Consider the following 22,553-nt stretch of genomic DNA (forward strand, 5'->3'; position numbering starts at 1 on the left):
TAAAAAATAAAAAATTTACAAAGAAAGTGAGTTAGTCACAAAATTGTGGTAGGATTAAGCAATTAAACCAAGAGCCAAACAAGCTAATTAAATCATAATCAATCACTCAAAAAAATTTCTATAATTGTGTTTGTTCGTTTTACATAACTACAACGGTGAGTATATACACAAATTCTATAAAAACTTTGGTGATCAATATAAAATATTGTCGTGATTTAATCATAATCGTTCAAATAGGATGAGATGAAAGAAGAGAGAGATTAGCAGGTACAAAAGATACTAAGCCTCCTGGTTTGGTGGGTACCTACGTCAAGCACCCGAACTTCAATAATTTGATCAAACGGTTAAAAATTAAAAAAAGTGTGTACAAAGTTAAAAAAAGCGTGAGTAGCACCATCCATCTGAAGAAATAAATAATTAATTAATTAATTAATTAAAGGCAAAACTTTTTGGGGGCATAACTGAAATTACCGCAAAAAAAAATATTGACGCGTGCACGCGTACTCGTAAAACGACGGCGTAAGTAACGTGTTTTCCCGAGACAAGTCGAGGCTGCTACAGTTGCCACACGTCTCTCGTCTGTGACGCGCCACGTTCACATGCTTTCCAAGACTATTGCCCTAGCCAAACTCAGAATCTATGATCCAGAGCGCCCAGATTATTAACGTAATTACGTATCAAATTAAGGGTATTTCCGTCTATATAAATCAACGACCCAAATCTCTCTCCCACTGTCTTTTCAGCGGGAACCCCGTATCTTACTTTTCTCTCCTCTTCTCTGACTCTTTCCGGAACACGATGGCCGTGGTTATCGGAAACCTAGCTCTGCTACTAGACGTCACGTCGGCTAGGACCACGGTTCCTGACCGGAAGACCCGTCCGGTGGCGCTCGACGCCCTTTTGAACATGAGTCTGACCTTGCCGAAGCGAGACCCGCATAGTCACGCACACAACGGGTTTATCGCGGTCAAGGGATTTGACTCGGACGGGGAGACTCGGAGCCAGCGAGTCGTGGCTCGGGGAAAAGCGAATTCGAAAGTAAACGGCGTGAACTACGACAGGGACGAGGAAGGGAACGGGAATGGGTACGGGGACGGGGACGGGGACGATCAGGAGCCGTTGGATTGGGAGAATGAAATGCGGAAGAGGTTGAAGGAGATCGAGGAGAGGAGGGAGTTGGAGAAGAAGGCGGAGGAGATACAGAGCCGCATGGAGGAGGATTTCGAAGACGGCGGCAGGGAAGAGACGGAGCAGGAGAAGCGGATGAGAGTGAGGAAAGAGCTCGAAAAGGTCAGTCTTTTGAGCCAATTTACTGTTTGGTTCCTCGGAAAACAGAGTAAAAGTTTTCGATTTTGCGTTGACAAGTGATTTGCGCACACCCTTTCTCACTTGCACACCCTGTTTATTTTTCGCCTTTTGATTGAATAAAAAGGAGGCACATAAACTTATGTATCAAATTGAAGCTTGATTCTTGAAAAGTTTATTGCTTTAGGCGTGTAATATGTTTTTGATTTCGTGGTTGGTGGTGAAATTACGGGTAGGCGCAATTGTAGTTGTGATGAGATTGATTGGTTTAATTTGTTGCTGTGGTATGAGGGCAGGTGGCTAAGGAGCAGGCGGAGCGGAGAGCCACCGCTCAGTTGATGTTCGATTTGGGGCAGAAGGCTTATGGAAGGGGCATGTACGGCCGTGCCATTGAGTTTTTAGAAGGCGCCCTCACGATCATCCCTAGGCCCACGTTATTCGGTGGTGAGGTTGGTTTAATTCCCCATTGACTATGTGGAACTTCTTTGGACAATTGTGTTAATGCCAGTACATGTTTGTTCAGTTGCTAATGGAAACTTTTTGTGTTATTTTCAGATACAAATTTGGCTTGCTATGGCCTACGAGGCTAATAACCGCCATACCGATTGCATTGAACTTTACCATCAATTGGAGAAGAAACACCCAAGCGCCAGCATCCGGCGCCAAGCAGCAGAGCTTCGGTACATTTTGCAAGCACCAAAGCTCAAGATAACACAAGAAGAGATGGTAACCATACCACTCATTGGTTCTAGTTATGACAGGTATTGGCCCTTCTCACTCAAGCATATCATGCTAATTGTAATTACCCAACGGTTAAAGTGCATGTGTTTCCTCTGACCTGCATAGAGGAATCCCTGAATCGCCTGCATTGGGCTTTCCAGTTCTCGGTCTATCAATTACAAAGCTACAACATTTGATGCCCCCCTCGTCGAGCATTAAGGTCCTTCCAACTTGTAATGGAGGTGTTTGATAATCTTGAATTTAGTTTAACATTTGGAGTCTGTCTGAAATCAATGCTTTGAGTTGGTGTCGCCCTTAATCTCTACTAGTTCTAGAGCAGCAGGGCTGCAAATGCAAATAAACATATTGAACTAAAACCGTTGGCTGTCTTTTCTTCACAATTCAGTAGCTTTGTTTTGAATAACATGGAGGTCGTTTGATAACCATATCGCTTTTAGTTTTTCACAAAAACACTTGGTTAACACCCGTTTATGTCTCAGTTTTTTCTCATTTCCTGCAATTCTTCTCATATCTTCCCTGACTAATGCGGTTTATGATGCTTGAGCTATGCAGCTATGCTGGAACGTGGAGTGATAAATACAAAGACAAAGAACCGATTAGCAGCGGGACAGTGACCAATCAGCTCCCGTCGTCTAGAGACTATTTCGGAGACTTTATGGTATGGCGACCTCCAATCGGCCTGGAAAAAAACCAAGCGTTTTGGATAGGTTTGGCATTGTGGTTGGGTTTAGTTGGAGCTGCTCTCTTTATTCAAAACTGAATTATACAAATCCTTCTTGTTGTATCTGTGTATCATTGAGGTGTTTGTCATCTTATTCATGTAATTATTGGTTGTTCTTGTAATATATGTACATTTCATGGCAAAAATGTTGAATCTCTCTACTTTCTCAAAGTTGCATTTTTCATTTCCAACTCCTTTTTGTTTGAGTAACCTGTTTTTAACAACTTAGAAAGCAAATATTACCAAATAGGTCACAATCATCGAACTATATTTCAAACAGACGACGAATCATATTCTGAAATGACAGCGAATCACTCAATGATTTTAGTGTGGCCTCTATAGAATCTAGAAGTGAGCCGAAACCATTTTAAAAACTTCATATGTCAATTCACGTAGGATTGTATATTGGTTAAAGTTTCTTCCTACTTTCAAATTTGGTTGTGTGGCAATCTACTTAGAATTTGACGTCTTAAATATTAATTTTCACATTGCGGGGTTCTTTAGGTCTAAAATTATTTCTGGTGTGGGCCGGATGATTGGGCTATGACAAAGAGTACAGATACAGGCTGGCTTCAAAATACCACAGCTAGCCCTACGTGAAACGCCTCGCGAATCCTCAATCCTCAGGGTAAAAGCGTAAATCCACACGAATTCCCACCGGATAAATACCCGAAATCCCTACCTCCCCCAATCTTCTGTGCCGCCGAAACCCTAGCTAGGTGAGTGAGAGCAGGAGGCGCAGACAGAGAGAGAGAGAGAGAGAGAGAGAGAGAAATGACGACCCGATTCAAGAAGAACCGCAAGAAGAGAGGCCACGTCAGTGCCGGTCACGGTCGTATTGGCAAGCACCGAAAGCATCCCGGAGGTCGCGGTAACGCCGGAGGCATGCACCACCACCGTATCCTCTTCGACAAGTACCATCCGGGGTATTTCGGCAAAGTCGGTATGAGGTACTTTCACAAGCTTCGTAACAAGTTCTACTGCCCCATCGTGAACGTCGACAAGCTCTGGTCGCTCCTCCCCCAGGAGGCCAAGGACAAGGCCACCAAGGACAACGCGCCGCTCATCGACGTGACCCAGTACGGCTTCTTTAAGGTCCTCGGCAAGGGCGTGTTGCCGCAGAACCAGCCCGTCGTGGTCAAGGCCAAGCTCATCTCCAAGACCGCCGAGAAGAAGATTAAGGAGGCCGGTGGTGCCGTCGTGCTCACCGCTTAGGTTTGGGTTGTTTTGGAATTTTGAGCACTAGGGTTTTCGATTAAAGTTGCTTGTCTTTTGGATTTGGAATTTCTGTTTAGACTGCTGAGCTACAGTTTATGACTTTATGTTATATTTTGGAAGTTTAATTAGCGGATAGTTATATGCATTTCTGCTTTTCCAAATGATTGGTTTTGCTGTGGATGTATGATTACGTTGTGCATTTCTGGTTTTCCAAATGATTATCAATTTTGTTTGGCTTTCCGAATGCAGCATTGAAATTCATGTTGATTCGACACCACTTGCACTTGTGAAATCGAGTTTCTGCATTTGTGCATTTCGTCTATTTTCGACAACATATGTGCCGGGTGTAGGTCCCAACTGTATCTTGTTAGTCCTCCAATGCACAGGTTGTATGGCCGGAAATGCTTTTTGCCGGTGTGTTTAGGGTAGAGGTCATCCGACTGCTTAACAATTTATGATTGTTTTGCATATTAGACCCTCTTAAGATTCGCATTCGTTTGCATTTGTGATGTGTTCTTGGTTGGTTTACAAGTTCAACAGATGTTATAGAGGCAGAGTAAAATTGAATTGATCTTCTGTCCTCCTTGTTAATCCACTCAGTTAAGTATTTAGTAACTATCAAATCAGATGTTCTTACGCACCATATAACTGCATTTGTTAGTTCGTTCTGTTAGGCTGTACAAGCATATGATGCGAGCTGTAATAAATAATAAATTTTAGTGCTGCTGTTTGGGAGAACAACTTACATGCAACTGGGACGGTGTCCTAATTAGGGCTGAAAAAGAAAAAAACCGAAAAAACTGAACATGACCTGAGCGATACTTAACACGATTTTATTTATCGACTGTTTTCATTGTCGAGTTCCATTGCCATATTAGGATTCACAAGATCTATGTTACTTCTTACAGTATGTAGCCCTCCTTCCTGATAAGACCTAAATCGTTGTTCTTTTCCACATCTGTATGTCCGTCGTTGTTCTGTGAATCTGTATGCCCTCTGTTCTCTTTCGATTCTATTTCCCCTCCCCATTTCCTTATCCTGTCTTCAGCTATAGATGCCTGCAATATTATTACAGATTACGTCTCAGCTTATGTTTTTCTCGTTGGACAGACCAGAATATTCGATATCGATCAACCACCACCGTTACCTCTTTGTTCCAGCTGGTTTTACAAATCATCGAAAAAAGGATACCGGTTTGAAGGACAGTCCCCAGCAGCAATCCAATCCAAATACCCTGGAAGTTATCAATATATATTTACTTTACCACTCAAGTAAATATAAAAACTGGAATGGAAGCAGACGTTGGTTAGGTCAGTGCGAACTCACCTTTGCACCCCCATGAAGCTTGTAACCCATGATTAGGCCCAAGGGAACCCCAAATGCATAGTAGCATATCAAGTTCATATAACCCACTACAGCTTGCCATCCTGCTCCAACGGCGACCCCAGAGAGAACGGTTTGAGCGTTGTTTATAACAATACAGGTAGCCAGCAACGGAGTGAGTTGCTTCACAAGAGCTTTCACCTCCGAATCGCTTGAAAACAAAGACGGATATATGTCCCGGGTGACGATGAGTGCTAGCGAGAGGGCAACGCCGATCAGAAATGAAGTCACCACGGCCACTACTAACGAAAACTTTGCCGTTCTTGGGTGAGATGCGCCTAGTTCATTAGACACTCTCACACTGCAAAGTGTTAAAGATTGCATTTCAGATTAAGATTTTTTATGCTTTTTGAAGTTAGCAAGTTTGATGTATTAGTATGGATGCGGGACTGAACGACTGACCTTGTAGCTGTGTTCATGCCGAAAGCTACCATGAACGTCCATCCGGATATGCTCACACTGCATAATGAACAGCGCTATATCAAAATGAAATATTTTCCCCAAAAAAAAACCCTGAAGAAATATTGAAAAAAAAAAAAAAGAAATATGTTTATGCACCAAGTACGTTTCGCCACATTTCGGTTGAGCTAGAGTGACTTTTTAATGCTCACAACTGGCTGACTGGGAAGAAAGTGGGATTTGGATTCAGAACTTCTTTAGATCTCTCCTTTTTTTTTCAAAGATCTCCGATTCTAATCTGTTAAATTTGTGGATCAAAATTTCTTTCTAATTGTGAATTATTCAAAATATTTGGAGTTCAGAATTTTTGGAGTTGGTGTTATCTCAAAAGTTTCCAAACATAGTTCAAGACTTCTATATTTTTACCTAGACGTCATGCAAACAAGGCACGACCGTGTGTCTTAAACTGACCCGAACGCGTAACAAAATAGCAGAAGAAGAAACCACTCACCATATGGATAGCCCATCCACAGCAACCTTTGCATTCTTCAGATACCCAGCAAAAAGAACTAGTGCCATAAAGTACCAATATTCCAAGCTGCACAAGATTTTAAAAAATAAAATCACATGAGCTTATTCAATTAGCAAAAGCCTTGAATAAAGGTTAAACGTTGACTCCAAATTACAGTTAACGTGTAAATCTTAGCCATAATGCTACATCGATAAGGATCGTAAGCTGTGACTAACAACTTTTTATGAGATTGGAGATATAGAATTTAATCTAGTTAGACAAGATTTTTTTTTTTTCCTTTTTTTTTTTTTTTGGCATTTAAGTCGAATCACCCTCATAGTTTAGCCCGTATCATAGGGGATAGGATGTTAGCCTTCTACCCATGCGTTTCAAATTTGAAATTTCGTTCATGAAAATGTTGTAATAGTTTCAACCCTTTCCCACACCCTTAATAATAATAAGTTTATAAAAATATTCTTATTCAAATTAGTTAGAGTAGTGTTTTTTCTTTTGCACTTAAGTTCGAATCACCCTCCTCATAACTTAGATCAATTTAGAATAGAATATATTTTTCCTCACTTGCCATTATTCACAAAATTAAGTTAACTTTATTTTGGAATTAACTTGGCTCCTCAATTCACTATGTAGCCAATTCACGGAACCTCATGCTTATAATCCGAATCGTCCATGTTATAAATCACTACATAAAAATTATCTCTACAAAAAATTAATTAACTATGAGATCGTTTGGTTATCAAATTGTACAAAAACAAATAGACGATGCGTAATAGATGGATTCGGTAAATAAATTACAAACCCTCTATCTGTTTACTACAATTAATTGACTAAACAACCTTAATTTTAATTGATTTTTTTGTAAAAAAATGAGGGAAAACTTGATATAAGTCCAATTTTTTTAACCAATAGTAGGAATAGTCCAATTTATTAAAATAAGTCCAAGTCCTTAAATTTAATTATTTTAATATCAATAATTAGCTATTCAATGATAAGATTTATTATAAAAATCAAATTTCTTCCTAATTATCTCTTTGATTGTTTCTTCTTTTTTTTTTTTTAATTTCTTGTTCTTCCTCCTGCTTTAAACCCCATTTATAGATTTTATTTTTAATTTTTATAATCAACCTATATCACAGGTTAATTAGTTTTATGTATCTATATGACATATTCTTTTTTATAATCAACGTGTCACAAATTCATGTGTCTTGCTTGTAGGTATATAATGTTTTTTCCTACCTTTTAGTTAGGTTTCATATCTCACTTACAGGTATAATATATATTCATATATTTGTTACTTGAGTTAAGGTACAATGTTTTGTAGATAATTTATGTTAGTATACTAGTTTTTTTTTTTTTTTGTAAGATATTAATTAGATTTTTTGGAGTTGAAAAATGCATAATATTAGAAGATTTTAATTGATTTATAATATTTTAAAAAAATATAAAATAAGTATAAAAGAAATAAAAACATGTAATTAGATAATTGGACTCACTCCTAAAAACCATCTATGTTTTTGGATCTAGATCTAAAAGTAATAATTTTTATATATTAATTTATAACGTAAAAATTCTGATTATAAACACAAAGTTTTAAATAGCCACTAAAAAAAATATTAAGGAGTGACTCCTCCTTAATGTAGACGAGCCAAGCCTTTATCATTATTTTTTTATAAAAAATAATTTAACTCAATATTATGCAATAATCGTAAAAATAATTTAGAATTGAGTTTAGCTGGTCTGTTTGAGTACCAGATCATGATTCCAGAAGCCACAGACAACTTAACAAAACCCCAAAGATTATGAAAGGCCTTCCACGAGAACCCAACCCAAGCTCGACCACATGTCCCAGAAAATATATAAACCAACTGAGCCAAAACTATGAACCACCAGGACGCGTTGAGCACGACGGCGGCGCCCACCAGTCCCCACCCGAGCTTCAACATCAAAAGCCAGCTGAACAACGTGTGCAAGACCAGAGCCACTGCGGATATCGCTGCCATGACCATGATCTTGCTCTGCGACTGCAAGAACTTGGCTAGCGGGAAGTTCATGGCGTAGGCAAACAGTTGTGGTATCATCCATATCGCGAACTGTCCCGCCGCCTTCGATATGTCATCGGGCTGCCCTATCAGTTTGAGTAGTTGCTGTGCAAAGATGTGAAAAAAGGAGAGCAGTACGGCGGTGGCGTTGAGGATCACCCACGACCTCTGCATGTAAATTCCTAACATGTCCAGCCGCCCTGCTCCGAACGCTTGCCCACACAACGTCTCAAGCGCGCTCCCCATGCCCAACTTCAATAATATTGGATATACAGGTCAACTTTTTTTTCTTTATAAAAAAATAGTTGGCGAAACTGAGATATTTTTACGCCATATATTGTAACGTTACAATAATTGAATGTGGTTAATATTTTATCAGCAAATATATGGTCAACAACAAGATAGAAGGAACATACACACATAAATATATATATATATATATATATATATATATATATATATATATTTGCTGAATATGATTGAAGGGTAGTGGTTGCATGGTGAGCGTACGAACCATAACACCAAATGAGAAGCCGGTTATGACAGAGTTTGCGACGGATACGGTTGCAAGCTCTAAGATGCCCACATGGCCGGCGAAGATCTGTGTGATGGCGGCGATGGAATATTGGCTTAAGGAAGTGAAGATGGCTGGGCCAGCGAGGTACCATAGCGTTTTGGTTTCCCTGTAGAACAGGCGGGAGAAGTCACGGAAGCTGAGGATGGGAGGGATGTCGCCGGCATGCACCACTACCGGATTATCCTCTTGGTCAAGTGCCATCCGGGATGTCGTCGGCATGCAGAGACGTACACCACTTCCTGCCTAATATTGTATTATAATATATGCTAACTTTTGTTTGGTATATATGATATTTTTGAGTGGTGCTGCTTAATTAGGTACAGTAATTAGACACTGACTAGTTAGTGTATAGTTTTACTGACCACCAATAAATAAAAGACACATGTCAGCCAAAACTCTTGCTAAATTTATAACCAAACAACCAACTCTAACATTGCACCCATAACCAAACAGCCACTCTCTCCTCTTAAGACTATGTTGTTGTCTGCCGTAGATCTCGTCCGCAAAAACCTCTACTCCGCTGAGCCCTCCCCTGCGCCAAAACATCTTCCATCGAACCCAGCCTTGCCCACTCATAATCCAACCCTCTCTTTAGCCATGGAAGGACGTCTGCACCCAGTGGAGAAGCCAAAAATTGACAGGGGGAGGGACGAAGTCTACTGCTGCGTGGAGCAGAACCCACACATCATCGGCCCGCAATGAGCTCTGAACCACTAAACCCAATGGTGGATCCAGGATTGTAAGATTGGGTGGTCCAAATCTAAAGTTCCAAAAATTATTAAACGAAAAATAATATCGAAAAAATTAAACAATAAACAACTTTTCATTCACAATCTTCGTACACACAACATTACAAATTACAAAGACTAAATATGTCCCCAACGAGATTTCATACTAAAAAATGCGTCATGATAGATTTATTGTCAACTAGAGCAAAAACATATGTATATGATTGAAATCATGCAATATTGAAATTGAACTATTTGATATGTGGACACTAGAGAGGAGACTAGTGTTGTGCTGGTGGGTGGCCCTCGGTGGGTGGGGTGGGGTGGGGATAAGGAATGGTTCTCTGTTTCAAATTTGAACCGTTTTGATTTTGTTTTTTCAAAAAAAAAAAAAAAAATTTGTGAAAACTATATATTAAAGAAGTGCACCAAACGTACTGTTTTACTAAAGGATGTTTTCAAACCCAAGCCCTATGTAAAACACACCGTTTTACTTAAATGATAAATAGCCTTCTTCTTCCTTCTTCTAATTTGCAGAACATCAGAACTCTGCAGCCCCGCTCCTCTTATCCTTCATTTTGTGCCCAGACTTGGGTGGTCCCAGGATCACCCAGTTCCCTTAATAGATCCGCCCCTGACTGAACTAGTGGGTTTTCCGACGAAAGGAGGAGCGGACTCGGAAATCCAGTCCTGTTTTCCGACGAGGGGAGTGGTGGCCGCCACTCTTTGCCCTCACCAGGCTTCGCCACTGTCTGCACCTACCCACTCACAAGTTGCGACTCGCGCCACCTTTCTCTCCTTGTTGCCATAGTTGCACGAAAAAAAAAAAAAAAAAAAAAAAAAAAGGAGTTTTAACAAAAAGTCCATGGTACTGTTCACTTTAACGAAAAATCATATTTTTACACTAAAAAGTCGATCCTAGTACTATTCACTTTACCCTTTATTTTGTTCTTATCATTAAAACTCAAAGTTTTCAAACCCTTTTCATTAATTTTCCTAAAAAAAAAAAATAGTGGATTGGGGTTGGGGTCGACGAAGGAGAGAGACAGGAGGAAGAGACGTGAATGTTGTCAACGGAGGATTTGTCATCGATTTGGTATCATGGTCTGTTTTCGGAGTTTGAGAAGAACTCCAATGAAGGACGTTTGGCCAGGTGGGAGCAGACAGTGAATGGTGCAAGTGACCGGATGGGAGAGGACGGTGGTTGGAGATTTTTTGCGAGAAAGAATATGACGTTTGGTTAGAAAGATAGAGGTGTCGTTATCTAGTTAGGCCACGTGCAACAATCAGTGTATTGGGTCCTGACTGGTCAGGACCCAAATATTATCCCTTAATTAGCCTGCTTTTGTTTGTTCAACTCTCACTTTCATAGGAGATAAATGATTTTTATCTCCAAAATATAAGGGAAATAATCTATTTAAATTATACTTTGTAAATCATATATTATTTATTTAAATTATATTTTAAAATTATATGATATTGTTATTGATGATTAAATTATTATTTCTAGGTTAATCAACGTGTTTTTTTATTATTAGCGAGACATTGCATAATTTACAAGAGGAATGCTAGTCGGACTTGTCCAAAAAATGAGTCTAGCCCGACTCTCCCATCACGTGGAGATATTTTTCAATGTGACTGGAACATAGGATGGTACAATCATTACTCTTGCTGTCATGTTATGATTACGCGAATTGAAAGTAAATGTTGTCGACACATCATTGTTGGATGCAATTTCTTTCTATCATGTATGATTACACAAATTGAAAGTAAAGGTTTTTGGCACATTATTGTTGTATGCAATTTCTAGAGAGAATCAGCAAAATCCCTTGCTAATCACTAATTACGGCTGGACACGTGATTGATGATCAGCAAAGGGTATTGCTGATTCTTTCAGCAGCCAAGTCCCATTCTTTGTGGATGTCCCTACAACTTTTAAAAGACCAGAGTTTCTCAATGGAACTCAAACCTTCAAAAGGATGTTTAGAATATTATCTTAACAAGAGAAATGCGAGGGATAAAAAAAAAAAAAAAAAAAACAAGAGAAATGTTAAGAAGATTATATCTAAGGAATTTTTCGTGAATTTTTTGTCACCTCATAATTTAACGTTAATTTATGTAACAATATTATAAAATATTATGCAAATAACATAAGATAATAGATTCTCTATGAAGAGTTTCATTTTTAAAGATTATCTTTAATATTTCTCGTTTAACGTATTTTATTCTCATTAGCAATAAGATTATCAACATTGTCCTCGAGATGCCAAGTGGACCACCTTCTTCCACTATTCTACTTGTATTTTATTATTTCTAATTAGTGCTTATTTTTATGAATACTTAAACGAAAAGTAACGTTAGAAAGATTAAATTTGTAAATAAAATTTGTAAACTAAATGATGTGTCATCAATAGATGATCACGTTTATTAATACTTAAATAATAATCCAATTATCCATATATAGGTCATTTAATTTACAAAATTTTATTTATAAATTTAACCTCCTTAACATTATTTTTAAACGAAACTCAATTTCCGATATATAGGTACAAGTTAATGCCTGAAACTGTAAAATTAACCGGGAAATCTCCCCTCGTGCATCGCGCACCACTGCTGGATTTAATGGAGTGTCTAAGTGGGTGCAGCGTGAAGACCTGCTCTTGTTTCTTGTGGAAATTATAGTGAATGGAAGTAGGAATTAAAATATAGTTTTAATGGGTTTTAATTGTGATGTTTTGCTGAAATCAACCCACTCACTCGGCCAGTAATTTCCACCGTACACTCCACTTACTCTCGAAAGGCTTCAAGTCATGGCTGGTGGAATTCCAGGCCAACTAATGGACCGGAATGTGGAAATTTTTTTCAAAGAGAATGGTTGAAGTGACATATTTATCTCCCCATCTGCAATGTCAAATAAATGATATATTGGAAAAAAATAAATTATTCCAAAATACGATCAATATAGCAATTTAGATTTGAAAATTCAAGTTTTCAAAAATTATTTATGCAAAGGTTCAAAGTGTACCCCCAATGTTTTTATTTAAGCATTAGTTTAAACTTGAAGAAAATTGAGATTTCACTATAAAATTTATTGGTTATATAAAACGTAGCTCAACTCCCAAGACATGCAATATTCTTTAATTTTCCTATATGGATTGACACTTCCAACGCACTTCATCACCTATGGGCCACTGAAAATTAACAAATGGACACCATGTGTTGCGTGATGTAGTAGTAAGTGTGTTGTTGGCTCTGCTTTAATATTATGAAAAAGTCTACAAAATCAATGAAAAATATAGAGAAATAAACTTTTTGTAAACACTTGCAAATGCCCATTATTTTTTTAGAATTGTTATTAACACTCCAAAAATCTCATTCTACACTCCAAACTTTCTATATTAAGAAAGAAAAATACACTTGTGAAGAGTAAAATGAGATTTTTGGAATGCGAATAATACTTCCCTATTTTTTTACGTGTAATTTATACGCTCAACACATTACGATAGTTATTGACACTAAGGTATACATCGTATACTTTGTTCTATTACATGCATTTTATGATGAATACCAACCCACTTGGATTTTAAAACCTGTCCACCAAATACAAATAAACTGAATAGCTCATGCAACCTTAGCTTAGCCAAAAATAACCACACACACAACATTATTAAACAATTTCAGAATTATTATTTTTTGGTTGGAATAATATATATATATATATATATATATATATCTCCAGCCGTGCAACATTGATAGTTAGTAGTCAAGAAGTCATCTTTATAATTGATCTATTGACGTGTGGGTGTGCCTATGAAGAAATTCTTGAATCCGAACGTTCATATGCGTGCACTAGGCGCAAAGAGGTGGTGGGATCAAAATCCGACAAGTCAGGTGGTTTTTGTATCTACTATTACTATCATGAGCTCCTGTCTTCTGCACTTAAAAGTTTCTCCAGCTTGTGAATATGAGGTTTCTAAAATTCTTAGTGTACAATATTTGTCATGTCCATAATTTTTAGTGTCATTTGGGGCCAACCAAATAAATTCTGAATAAGCACGCATTTGCTTTGTTGAGTTTGTCTAATCATGGTTTGAGCAGGAGCCTCATGTATTTATATGTCACTTTCCAATTATTTAGGTTCATCCGAGCATTTAGCAAGGCACACTAGTGAACTAAAAATGGGCCCAGCCCAGATACTCCATAAAGGCTGAAAACCCATTTCACTAATCAGCTTAATCAAAACAAAACAACATAAATAAAAAATTAATTAAAAAAAAACAAAACAACATAAAATAATGGCTTCTCAACTTCATACCTATAGTTTGATTTTCTACCACTTTTATACTTGTGTTAGGTTTTTCCATTTTTGTCAAAATGATCCATTAATTGATGACATGAAGGAACTTTGACCTATCCTACCTAGGCTTGGCAATTTTTTGTAAGATTCGTTAACCGACATGAAATTTACAACTTTTGGTTCAACCTGTTAACGAGTTGGGTTGTTATCGGATCAATTGTTAAGAACTTGTTAACATGTCGGGTCGTTATCGGGTCATCTGTTAAGAACCTGATAAAATATCATTTGCCAGACATTAGACATGTTAATTTCTTACATGATCCGTTAACCTGACATAAAACGACACTACCCATTAATAAATCAGGTTGTTATAGCCTTATTAAGAACTCTCTGTGATATCGGGTTTGACATAATACGACCTATTAAGATAACAGACATAACACGAACCCGACCATTTTATCAGGCCTAATCCTACCATATCATCAATAATAAAAAAGCTAACGACCAAACTAAGAAGTGGAATCTCCTATCGCTCCACTCCATAATCAGGCCGATCAAAATTAGTTGCGTCCTACATCATACATATGTGTGTTTTCTCCGGCGTTCAAGGTAACATATTTCATATTAATACAATTAGAGATTTTTAGTAATATTTTGATTTTAATTTTGGGATTTTTAGTAAAGTAGATTTTAATTTTAGAAATTTGTAAAAAGCGGGGGACACCAGCTGCTTCAGACTAGAATTGACGTTCGATCTATAAAAATGGCTAGCGTCTTGGGGTGGTGGACTGGCGACATCGAACAGGGAATAGGCAAAAATTGGTTAACCAAAACCGACTGAATACCGAAACTTTTTAAGCTTTCCCGAATTTCCGTTAACCGAAAAAATCAGTTCGATTTTCGATTATTTTTTCCCTTTACCGAAATTATTAGTTCGATTTTTTTTGGATTAAGTCCCTAATCCTAATCACACAATTTCATGCGGACAAAATACATGCTATGGTTGGGCTATCGCCATATTGGCGCCCCAGTTCATCCAACGACATAAAACTGTAAGGAATATTAACATAAGATTTCATTGTCGACTTCCATTGCCATATAGGATTCACAGAATCACAACCTTTCCCCATTTGTAGCCCTCCTTCTTGATAAGACCTAAATCAACCTTTACTCTAACACTCTTTGAGTTCAATCTTTCTTTATACTGCATGAGGCTGGCATATACGTAACTCGATTTTATTTATAACTCAGGGTTCGCCTCGTAGATTCCTTCCTCTCGTTTAAACTTATGTATGAGACAAGTCACAGCCTTCTATACTATAAAAAAGATGGTTGTTGTCTCTGGGAAGGACTCTCGTCTTTCCACATGATTGAGCGAGTGATCTTTATCAATTTCTGAATGTTGTTTGATCTTATAACTTCAATTTTCTATGCCGTTTTCTTTCAAATCTGTATGGTCTCCGTTCTTTTCCAAATCTTTATGACCACCGTTGTTGTTTTGTGAATCTGTATAGCCTCCTCTGTTCTCTTTCGATTCTATTTGCCCTCCCCATTTCCTTATCCTGTCTTCAGCTATGGATGCCTGCAATATTATTACAGATTACGTCTCAGCTTATGTTTTTATTATTGGACAGACCAGAATATTCGATATCGATCAACCACCACCGCTACCTCTTTGTTCCAGCTGGTTTTACAAATCATCGAAAAAAGGATACCAGTTTGAAGGACTGTTCCCAACAGCATTCCGGTCCAAATACCCTGGAAATGATCAATATATATTTACTTTACCACTTGAAATATAAAAACTAGAACGGAAGCAGCTGTTGGTTAGGTCATTTTGCGAAAGCTCACCTTAGAACCCCCGTGAAGCTTGTAACCCATGATTAGGCCCAAGGGAACCCCAAATGCATAGTAGCATACTATGTTCACATAACCCACTACAGCTTGCCACCCTGCTCCAATGGCGACCCCGGAGAGAACTGGTTGAATGCTGTTTATAACAATGCACGTCGCCAGCAATGGGGTGAGATGCTTCACGAGAGCTTTCACCTCCGGATCGCTTGAAAACAAAGACGGATATATGTCCCGGGTGATGATGAGTGCTAGTGAGAGAGCAACGCCGATCAAAAACGAAGTCACCACGGCCACTACTAACGAGAACTTTGCCGTTCTTGGGTGAGCTGCGCCTAGTTCATTAGACACTCTCACACTACAAAGTGATAAAGGTTGCATTTCATATTAAGATTTTTTATGTTTCTTCTGAAGTTAGGAAGATCGGTTTGATATGTATTAGTATGGATGTGGGACTGAACGACTGACCTTATAGCTGTGGTCATGCCAAGAGCTGCCATGAGCGTCCATCCGAATATGTTCAAACTGCATAATTAATGAACAGCGCATATACCAAAAACAAACATTTGGCCAGAAAAAAAAAAAAAAAAAAAAAAAAAAAAAACCTGAAGAAATATTAAAACAAAAAAGAAATATGTTTATGCACCAAGTACGTTTCACCACATTTCGGTTGAGCCAATGTAACTTTTTAGCGCTCCCGACTCGCTGATTGGGCTAGGGAAAGAGGATTCGGATTCAGAACTTCTTTAGATCTCTCATTTTCTTGGATATGCACTTGCTTAAAGAATTTACATAATGCTTACAATATGCAGGTCCTAATTGGGATTTTTGCTGGTGATTGATCCATCTATTTCTAAGAGTCCCGGTACGGGGTGATTTCAAAATGATGGAATCGAGAGCATGATCTCCGATTCTAATCTGTTAAATTTCTGAAACAAAATTTCTTTCTAATTGTGAATTAATCAAAATGTTTGGAGTTCTCGGAATTTTTGGAGTTGGTGTTATCTCAAAAGTTTCAAAACATAGTTCAAGATTTCTATATTTTTACCCTATATGCCATGCAAACAAGGCTTGCCAATGTGTCTTAAAACTAACCCGAATGCGTAACAAAATAGCAGAAGAAAAAACCACTCACCATATGGACATGCCATCCACAGAAACCCGTGCATTCTTCAGATACCCAGCAAAAAGAACTAGTGCCATAAAGTACCAACATTCCAAACTGCACAAGATTTAACAAAATAAAATCAAATGAGCTTATTCAATTTGTAAAACCCTTGAATATAAATTATACCACAAATTATTGCTTTTAGGGTTGATTACATATATAATATAGTATCATGAATAAAATTTGTGCAAAAAACTTTTACATTATTCCTGAAAGAGCATTTAACTTTGGAAATAATATTTTGCATACAAATAATGGAAATAACATTTCTTTACAAAACAAAAAGAGCAATTGGACAAGAATCGATATTCAATGTTTTTGATATATTCCTCTATATATATATACACACACTATGTTCAATGTAATACCAAAAAGAGAAAGGTCAATTTGACACTAAACACGTATAGCTTAGCCATAATGCTACGTCAATCATGATCTCAACCTTTGACTAACAACTTTATATGAGATTTGCAAACGTAAGTATAATCGAGTTAGTTAGAGAGAAATGCATATTTTTTGCATTTAAATTCGAATCATCCTTGTAGTAACAAAAATTTATTACGAATTGTCTATTTATTTGCTATAATTAATTTATTAAACAATTTTTATTTTAATTGATTTTTTGTATAAATAATCTTTACATAATGATTTATAATATGAACAATTTTGATCATAAGCACGAAGTTCTGTGAATCTGCCACTAAGTAAATTGAGGAGGAACTCCTCCTCAACCTTCAGGAACCACACCTTTCTCCTTTATTTTTTATGAAAAATTAATATATCTCAGCATTTTGAAATAACTGTCAAAAATAATTTAGAATTGAGTTTAGCTAGTCTACCAGAGCATGATTCCAGAAGCCATAGACAACTTAACAAAATCCCAAAGATTATGAAAGGCCTTCAACGAGAACCCAACCCAAGCTCGACCACATGTCCCAGAAAATATATAAATCAACTGAGCCAAAACTATGAACCACCAGGACGCGTTGAGCACGACGGCGGCGCCCACCAGTCCCCACCCGAGTTTGAACATCAAAAGCCAGCTGAACAACGTGTGCAAGACCAAAGCCCCTGCGGATATCGCTGCCATGACCATGATCTTGCTCTGCGACTGCAAGAACTTGGCTAGCGGGAAGTTCATGGCGTAGGCGAACAGTTGTGGTATCATCCATATCGCGAACTGTCCCGCCGCCTTCGATATGTCGTCGGTCTGCCCTATCATTTTGAGTAGTTGCTCAGCAAAAATGTAAAGAAAGGAGAGCAGTACGGCGGTGGAGTTGAGGATCACCCACGACCTCTGCATGTAGATTCCTAACATGTCCAGCTGCCCGGCTCCGAACGCTTGCCCGCACAACGTCTCAAGCGCACTCCCCATGCCATACTTCAATAAAATTTCAATATACAAGTCAATATGTTTTTTAATAAAAAATAGATGAGATAATTTTACACGACGGTAATCGTAGGGAGACCTTTAAAATCAAATGAATGATTGTTGATGATTATATTAGTACTCAACTATTGATTAACGCGTTTGTTTTCTATTGATGACACCTAATTTGGTTTAAAAATTTGATCTCCTTAGCAGTATCCTAATGTTATATTGTAAATTTATCATAATTGGTATGTGATTAGTATTTTATAAGTATATATTCAACAAAATAGAAGGAATATGAGAATTGTTATTAGCATTTTAAAAATCTCATTCTACACAATCTACAAGTGTATTTTTTTTAATCATAGAAAGTATGAAGGGCAAAATAAATTTTTTTGAATGCCCAATAAATATAAAATAATTTTTTTGAAGTGTTAATAACAATTCCAAATAAATAAATATATATATATATATATACACACGTTGAATATGGTGTAATGGATGCATGGTGAGGGTAAGAACCATAAAACCGAAGGAGAAACCGGCTATGACAGAGTTTTCGACAGATACGGTGGCAAGCTCTAAGGTGCCCACATGGCCGGCAAAGATCTGTGTGATGGCGCCGATGGAATATTGGCTAAAGGAAGTGAAGATGGCTGGGCCAGCGAGGTACCATAGCCTTTTGGTTTCTTTGTAGAACTGTTGGGAGAAGCCGCGGAAGCTGACGATGGGAGGGATGTCGCCGGCATGCACCACCACCGGATCATCCTCTTGGACAATTGCCATCGGGGATGTTGTCGGCAAGCACAGACACCACCACCTGCCTGATATCATATTATAATATATGCTAGCTTTAGCTCTATATATATTGTTGGAATCAAATTCGGCATCCCACATATATATAATATCTTCGAGTAATGTTGCTTAGTCTTAATCACTGATGGAGCCAAGGCTAAACCGTAAGTTTTAGGAAATGATTTCGTAGAAGAATAATGCTTGTGGCCCTCCATAAGACATAAAAGGTTGGGGTTATGTACTCTTCGTCTTTGGTTTACATCTCTATACAATACAGGCGCTTGTGGGCATTAGAAAGGTGAACTTAATTACGTGTCTGAAAGAAATGAAATTCATTGCTTGTAACATTTCTTTCTTGTGTTTAATCCAATATGAAGTGTTTTTTTTTTTCGTTTGCATAAGATATGTGAGTTTGTGAAAGATGTTTACATTAAAATTTTTGGAAGGCAGGTTGGTGGCATCACTTTTTATATAATACTTTTTATGCATATTTTTGTGGGGTCCAATTAGTACTTTATTTAAGGGTTCAAACCTTCCACCTTTTAGATATTCTTTTAAAGATCGTGTCTACCAAAATCATTCAAATATAAAATCGTATGACCATTGGATTAAGGGCTTATTATTTCTTTGTAAAATCGTATTCGCCCATTTTCTTCACTATAAAATGTCTAAATGGTTTTGGATTTGTCTAATTTTCGGATGATTTATAAATGATGTTCTAAAAGATAGACAGTTCGGATCATTAAATATATTACGGAATGAACTCCAAACGTGTGAAAAAAATTGGTGCCATAGATTCGCCTCCAAACTTTGGGTAATTTCAGATGCAATCTTTATTTTGGTACATGATTAAACATATAATCATTTTCTGTCTTTCAAATTTTTACCATACATTTTTAAGGTTAATGATTTGTTTTTTGTTTCTATGTTGGCCCTCCCACACATAAATTCATGACTCCTCTCCTTCCTTGAGACTTGGAAGCCTCTCACTCAAATATAGCCCAGATGGTCATAGTAAGGTAAAATCAACAACCACAAACAACTAGATTTTGTCAAGTCCGGTAGTGTTTTTAGTTGGTTATTAGACAATGTTAGAGTTTGACTCTCATAAATGAGATAACCAAATATGCATTTGTTTGTAATTAAGTCTGTTATATAGAACAACAAGAAGTAGGGTTTGGAATAATTGAATTATGACAAGTTCTGGCATAGATCGGCCAATGTAATACAAATGCTAGATGCTGCTGGGGGATCATATTCTCTCTATTAGCCCTTATGGTTAGAGGGAATCATATACTCTGTCATTCTATTTGCATTTGTGGAGCATGTAGTGCGCAGAAGATCAGATGCTCTATTGAAATTTGAAAATCTGTCAGGGCCAAGTGGTTTTGAAAGTAATCTATTTGTTTGTATGACCCATATGTTCTAAAAACTTATGCCTAGCGTCGTCTAGGTTTTGCTTAAGTGCTAGACAATTGGTCACTGCCTCGATTAGTTCTTAAGCGTTTGAAATTAAGAAAGTGCGACCAGACCCACTTAGACATTCGCCTAGCCTGCATGGGCACTCACTTAACCCGCCTAAACCCGCATAGGTTGTGACTATCAGTTAGACAAAAATCTTTAACTTTCATTTTGTATTTTATTTTGTCAATTATAAAATGTAAGACCCTTGTTAGATATTTTGATGAACACTCATTATACGATTGTTCCCCGTGTTTTCAATATGTTATAACACTTTATAATATATATATATATATCATTTTATTTTGCAATTTATATGTATCATAATACAATTATGTGTTTTTTAAATATAAATAGGTACTTATACATATCTATATATATATACACACACACACACACACACACATACATACATACATATATATAATAAATTTATTTAAATTTCATCTAGTCCGTCTAAATCCTACTTAAATGATAAGTCCTAATTCGTCATCCAATTAGCACCCAACGTCTTTTAAAATCTTACTAAAATTACAAAAGACCATGCAGAAACGAAAAATATTGTCAAAAAAATCACTCCCCCCTTTCAAAATTTCAGCTCTCGAAGACTATGGTGATGTATTTTTTGTTGAACTGGTTAAAATTGACGTGTGCCTGCACTGGGACTGTCCTGTTTGTTTGTCCCCGTTAACCATTTTAGGACCATCTGGGTGGGAAGACAACACGGAGCTAGTTCCACAGCTTTCTTTTGATTTGATCGATATGGCTGCTAGATTATGAGTGGCCACTTTCTCCAATGTCCTTGCACCTCTAGATGATTTGATCGATATACACATCATTGCTGTTTGTACTTTTAACAGCAGCTGACAATCAATGATATCCCAGAATACTAACTCTGTCATGTAAGATGATTTATATGAAACATCTTAACGTTATTTATGGTTAGTTTTTAAAATATCGGTAAAAGAATCAATATACAAATTTATAAAAATATCGGCAGATATATCAAAATATCGATATTAGTTGATTTCGATAGAAATAATGATAATTTAAAAATAAATAAAAAAACTTTAGGATTCCAAAACATTGATTTGGACAAAATATAAGAATTTCGTCGATATTTAACAGATACGTCATAAATATCGATGATATCTATCGATTTTAACCTAAACTTAAGAGTTTATACGATATAAGATGAAGTTTAAACTTTACCCCCCCCCCCATTTTCATATATTTCTCTGATTTTTTTATATTTTCATGAAAATATCGTATCAAAAAAATTTAAAACACTGCGTATGATATTCTAATTCAATGGTATAATATTATATAATGATGGGATCAAAATACGAGAAGTCAGGTGATTTTTGAATGTACTAACACAATCACAAGATTCGTTTGCACTTAAAAATTTGTTCATCTTGTAAATGTATGGTGTGTCTTAAATTCTAAATGTACAATAATTGTCACGTCCATAATTTTTCATGTCACTTTGGGCGAATCCAAATCAATTCTGAACAAGCACGTTACACGTACGCTGTCATTTGCTTTTTTTTTTTTTGTTGAGTTTGTGTAATCGGTGTTCAGCTGGAACCTCATTTGAGCATTCAGCAAGGCACACTAGTGAACATAAAAATAGGCCCAGCCCAGATACATCATGCAGAAAAGGCTGAAAGCCCATTTCACTAATCAGCTTAATTAAAACAAAACAACATAAAATAATGACGTCTCGCATTCATACCTTTAGTTTGATTTTCTTCCACTGTACGTTATCCTTGTGTTAGGTTTTTCGTCAAGTAATTATGTCAGAATATACTTGCTTATTTTTTGGAACTGCACCATTGGATTGTCTCACATCAGCATGTCATGTTGGTTCGTTTTCTCTTTTTATTTCTGGTTGGCAGTGGAATTTCAGAGTTGGTTTTACCTCCAAGTAAGGCTCGGTTATCTATTCCGTCGCATATATTGACGG

The 22,553-nt window shown here is 37.1% G+C and overlaps 4 protein-coding genes across 4 annotated transcripts; 2 read left to right on the forward strand and 2 right to left on the reverse strand.

Annotated features, from left to right (window-relative positions):
• The first annotated feature begins 714 nt into the window (after nt 1-714).
• LOC137732101 (uncharacterized) lies at nt 715-2,951 on the forward strand. Its single transcript, XM_068471393.1, has 4 exons — nt 715-1,290; nt 1,602-1,754; nt 1,861-2,066; nt 2,599-2,951. Exons 1-4 carry the CDS (start codon nt 799-801, stop codon nt 2,804-2,806), a joined length of 1,059 nt encoding a protein of 352 aa, XP_068327494.1. The 5' UTR covers nt 715-798; the 3' UTR covers nt 2,807-2,951.
• A 520-nt stretch (nt 2,952-3,471) lies between these two features.
• LOC137730734 (large ribosomal subunit protein uL15x) lies at nt 3,472-4,146 on the forward strand. The gene has a single exon (XM_068469692.1). It carries the CDS (start codon nt 3,542-3,544, stop codon nt 3,980-3,982), a length of 441 nt encoding a protein of 146 aa, XP_068325793.1. The 5' UTR covers nt 3,472-3,541; the 3' UTR covers nt 3,983-4,146.
• Nucleotides 4,147-4,256: 110 nt separating this feature from the next.
• LOC137731422 (protein DETOXIFICATION 30-like) lies at nt 4,257-9,134 on the reverse strand. The gene is made up of 5 exons (XM_068470531.1): nt 8,850-9,134; nt 8,046-8,587; nt 6,279-6,365; nt 5,771-5,827; nt 4,257-5,696 (listed from the first exon to the last, which is right to left on the reverse strand). Exons 1-5 carry the CDS (start codon nt 9,129-9,131, stop codon nt 5,297-5,299), a joined length of 1,368 nt encoding a protein of 455 aa, XP_068326632.1. The 5' UTR covers nt 9,132-9,134; the 3' UTR covers nt 4,257-5,296.
• Nucleotides 9,135-15,280: 6,146 nt separating this feature from the next.
• LOC137732439 (protein DETOXIFICATION 30-like) lies at nt 15,281-19,144 on the reverse strand. The gene is made up of 7 exons (XM_068471746.1): nt 18,899-19,144; nt 17,796-18,337; nt 16,924-17,010; nt 16,257-16,313; nt 15,789-16,146; nt 15,609-15,695; nt 15,281-15,519 (listed from the first exon to the last, which is right to left on the reverse strand). Exons 1-7 carry the CDS (start codon nt 19,112-19,114, stop codon nt 15,358-15,360), a joined length of 1,509 nt encoding a protein of 502 aa, XP_068327847.1. The 5' UTR covers nt 19,115-19,144; the 3' UTR covers nt 15,281-15,357.
• Nucleotides 19,145-22,553: the final 3,409 nt, after the last annotated feature.

This window comes from Pyrus communis, chromosome 4, assembly GCF_963583255.1.
Source record: "Pyrus communis chromosome 4, drPyrComm1.1, whole genome shotgun sequence".
NCBI lineage: Eukaryota > Viridiplantae > Streptophyta > Magnoliopsida > Rosales > Rosaceae > Pyrus > Pyrus communis.